The 3605-nt window shown below is 36.8% G+C and overlaps 1 protein-coding gene across 1 annotated transcript; it reads left to right on the forward strand.

Annotated features, from left to right (window-relative positions):
• Positions 1–417: 417 nt before the first annotated feature.
• APO2 (APO RNA-binding protein (DUF794)) lies at positions 418–3605 on the forward strand. The gene is made up of 4 exons (XM_039024710.2): positions 418–613; positions 1303–1471; positions 1577–1932; positions 2574–3605. Exons 2-4 carry the CDS (start codon positions 1304–1306, stop codon positions 3403–3405), a joined length of 1356 nt encoding a protein of 451 aa, XP_038880638.2. The 5' UTR covers positions 418–613; position 1303; the 3' UTR covers positions 3406–3605.

Genomic DNA, 3605 nt, shown 5'->3' on the forward strand with positions numbered 1-3605 from the left:
TATTTAAAAAATTCAAAATTAAAGATATTTTTTGAAATATATGGTCAAAGATGATTTTTTAGGTAAAATCCCAAAAGAAATTACATACAACATACTTGATAGGTTAAAAATATTAAATTAATATGTATTTAGTTTTTTTTTTTTCCCCCTGAGTTGAGCAATATTTTCATTAGAGAGACCCATACGATTATACATTTTTCTTAATAAAATAACCAGAATATCTTAAATATTTATGTACATGGTCCCCAAATTTTATTTTATTTTATTTTTAATTTTTAATTTATCAAAGATGAGTCCATGTCGGCCCATTCAAATGGCTGGGCCGTTCTTCTAAGGCCCAATTTAGCAAGAACGATTGGTCCACAATGAAGCCCAAAACTTCCTTTCCCATCCATCAAGTTTCCCCTATCAATTTCCATTTCCATTTATTTATTATTTGTAAAAAGATAGAAAATTCATCAATCTGACAACTGAAAGTAAACAATAATCGGCATTTTGTTAAAAATCCTCCCAAAGCCATGGAATTTCTCGTCTCAATCGTCTGTTTACTGTCACTAGATAACTATCCTTAACCAAAAATCAAACCTTCCTTAGCAAATCCATCGATTTTCTTGTAAGTTCACAGTTTCCTTCTTCTTGTCTTTCCATTCCATTTCTCCATCGGTTTTTCTTGCTGAAGTATGAATTCTTCGTACTGGGTATCAGTAAACGTTTCGTTTTGAGATGTTTACTGCCAATTTACATTTACATTGATTTCCAGCTGAAGCTGATAACCAAGGGGTTATTAATTTTTTGTTTCCTGCCGATGCCCACCATGTGTTTGATAAAATTAGCTTTGTGGGTTTTTATTCTATCTGTAATCACTTCGATTAGTTGTACGTAATTTGTGTAATTCAGTTATTTTTATTGATTTTCCATGATCTTTTTAAGCAGGCAGTTGCATCATGATGTGACTGCGTTGATTTTGGGTTAAGGGTATGGTTTAAAATTAATACTACTTTCGGACTCGCTTTGTTTTGAACGATAAATAGCTTAAATCATTTGAACATAGCTCTTGAATTCGCTCAATAAGATCTTCCAGAAGGAAGGCCTATCAATCCTGCATTGCGTGGCCTTGAAATGGCATTTTCTTTCAGTTTCCCTCATCTTTCTATCCTTTCTACCATTCAATTCTTTTTTCTCATTTTACAAATTTGTAAATCTTATAGTTATAGCTGTTTTAATGTGTTACAGGATAGCTACTAATAATTCTCAGCATCCCTTCTTTTGATTACATGTAAAAGCAAGTTTTTCTGGTTTCAGGATGGATTGTAGTACTTGTAACTACTCTCTTAGCACTATTTCATCTTGTTCGGTTAAAAGGTTTACATTTCCTTCAAAATTGGAGTCCCGGAGAATTTCCTTTCAGAAAAGATATGAATTTTTTAAACCAAGTACATGCCCTGGTCTTAGTTTGCTGGATTCTTTGCAGGTATGAATAATTTCTTAAGTTTTCATTTTTTGCTCTACACTACTGTTCCTTGCCTTATTTTCTTTTCCAGCTTCTGATTATTTTATTCTGTATTGTGATTTGCAGCATATTAGTAACTTCGACTTCAAAGCCCTATCCAAATGTAAGATAGCATCATGGAAGATACCTTGTTCATATTCATGTGTTGTAAGATGTGATCATCCTCAAAATGCTGATTTTCCCCGGTACTATTCCAAGAAAGAGAAGAAGCCATTTCCAGTTCCCATTGTGGAATTGAGACGAGCAGCAAGGGAGAGAATGAAAAAGAGTAAAGGCCAGCCGAGAAGACCAGTACCACCTCCAAAGAATGGTTTGTTAGTCAAGAGCATGATACCAATTGCCTACAATGTATTCAATGCAAGAATTACGTTGATCAACAATCTCAAGAAGCTCTTGAATGTGGTACCTGTCCATGCTTGCGGGTAATTCTCCTTTTTAGTCTCCAATTGGTTGTCCTTAGCTACTGAGGAGAATCTTTTTAGCATGTTGATTCGGACTATCAAACATGATCATGTTGTTTCCAGTTCATTTTCTGGAATTTATTTTAATCTATCAGTTGCTGTTTATTACTGCATTATACTAATCTGAAACGTAAGATGGTTGTTAAATGTCATTATGTTGTAACTTCAGCATTTTTTGATAGGTGGTCTTACTTTATGCAGTTATTTGTGATCCAATTGGCATGACTTCCTTTTTAGAGGACGGAGATTTGATCTTCCTTCCCCACAGTTGTACTAAAAAAAAAAAAAAATCTAAAATAACTTCACCAGGATTGGTGGGTGAGGTTGAAAATAGACATGATATGAGGCACCATTAATTGTCTACACAGACACCTATATCTCAGAAGTTAGACATCACTGCACATAAAAAATCATATGGATGTCATCCTGAAAAATTAACGTAAGCCTTGTAGCTCCCTAATCTAACTTCCACTCACACGCTTCGACTGACTTAATCATCGGTATAATTTAAGAGTCGTGATTCTTTGACGGGAGATATCCTGCAACATTCTTCCTCGAACAGATCTTCACAACTTTGTCTAAATGTGATGAAAGTTGTGCAGGTTTTGCAATGAAATCCATGTGGGACCTGTTGGACATCCATTCAAGTCATGCAGAGGCCAAAATGCTAATTTCCGGAAGGGGCTTCATGAGTGGACAAAGGCAACCCTTGAAGACATATTCCTGCCAGTAGAAGCATACCACCTCTATGATCGTCTTGGGAGACGTATTTCTCATCAGGAAAGATACTCAATTCCACGAATTCCTGCAGTGGTTGAGCTCTGCATTCAAGCTGGTGTCGATCTTCCTGAATATCCTGCAAAGAGGAGAAGGAAACCAATCATCCGCATCTCAAAAAGTGAATTCATTGACGCAGATGAAAGTGAACTACCAGACCCTGAACCAGAAGTACCTCTAAAACCTCTGTTAACAGAAATTCCAGATTCTGATGTTGTTGCCCCGAGCGACAAAGAAGATATAGCTTGGCTTGCTGACCAAACGATTCAAGCATGGGAGAAGATGAGGCAAGGAGCGAAAAGACTGATGAAGATGTATCCAGTGAGAGTATGTGGGTATTGTCCAGAGGTACATATTGGTGGCAGTGGTCACAAGGCACAGAACTGTGGTGCTTTCAAGCACCAACAACGAAACGGTCAACATGGTTGGCAAAGGGCCGTGCTCGACGACCTGATACCGCCTAGATATGTGTGGCACGTTCCAGATGTAAATGGACTTCCATTGCAGAGGGAATTGAGAAACTTTTATGGACAGGCGCCTGCTATAGTTGAAATATGCATTCAAGCTGGGGCTGCTATCCCAGATCAGTATAAATCAACCATGCGAATGGACGTGGGAATTCCCTTGGACATTAAAGAGGCTGAAATGGTGGTTTGAGTTGTTTCCTTCTTGTTAAGTTAACCACTAAAATATTAATGTATACTATCAAAATGAATATATGTTAGGTTTTGGCTCTAGATAGTAGCTCCTTCCATTTGTAATATTAACTTAAAAGAAACACGAAAAAGGTGAATGAGGCTGTATTGCAACTTGGAAGTCTCTGTTGAGTTTTCAATGGATGAGAGTTTGTTTCATGA

This window comes from Benincasa hispida, chromosome 2, assembly GCF_027475165.1.
Source record: "Benincasa hispida cultivar pf3 chromosome 2, pf3_genome.v1.1, whole genome shotgun sequence".
NCBI lineage: Eukaryota > Viridiplantae > Streptophyta > Magnoliopsida > Cucurbitales > Cucurbitaceae > Benincasa > Benincasa hispida.

What these genes read in the sequence shown, in the direction of transcription:
- APO2 (XM_039024710.2), top strand. Translation starts at nt 1,304, where the DNA reads ATGGATTGTAGTACTTGTAACTACTCTCTTAGCACTATTTCATCTTGT. An exon ending in GTTTGCTGGATTCTTTGCAG is followed by an intron (nt 1,472 to 1,576) that starts GTATGAATAATT and finishes TGTGATTTGCAG; the next exon opens with CATATTAGTAACTTCGACTT. An exon ending in GTACCTGTCCATGCTTGCGG is followed by an intron (nt 1,933 to 2,573) that starts GTAATTCTCCTT and finishes AAAGTTGTGCAG; the next exon opens with GTTTTGCAATGAAATCCATG.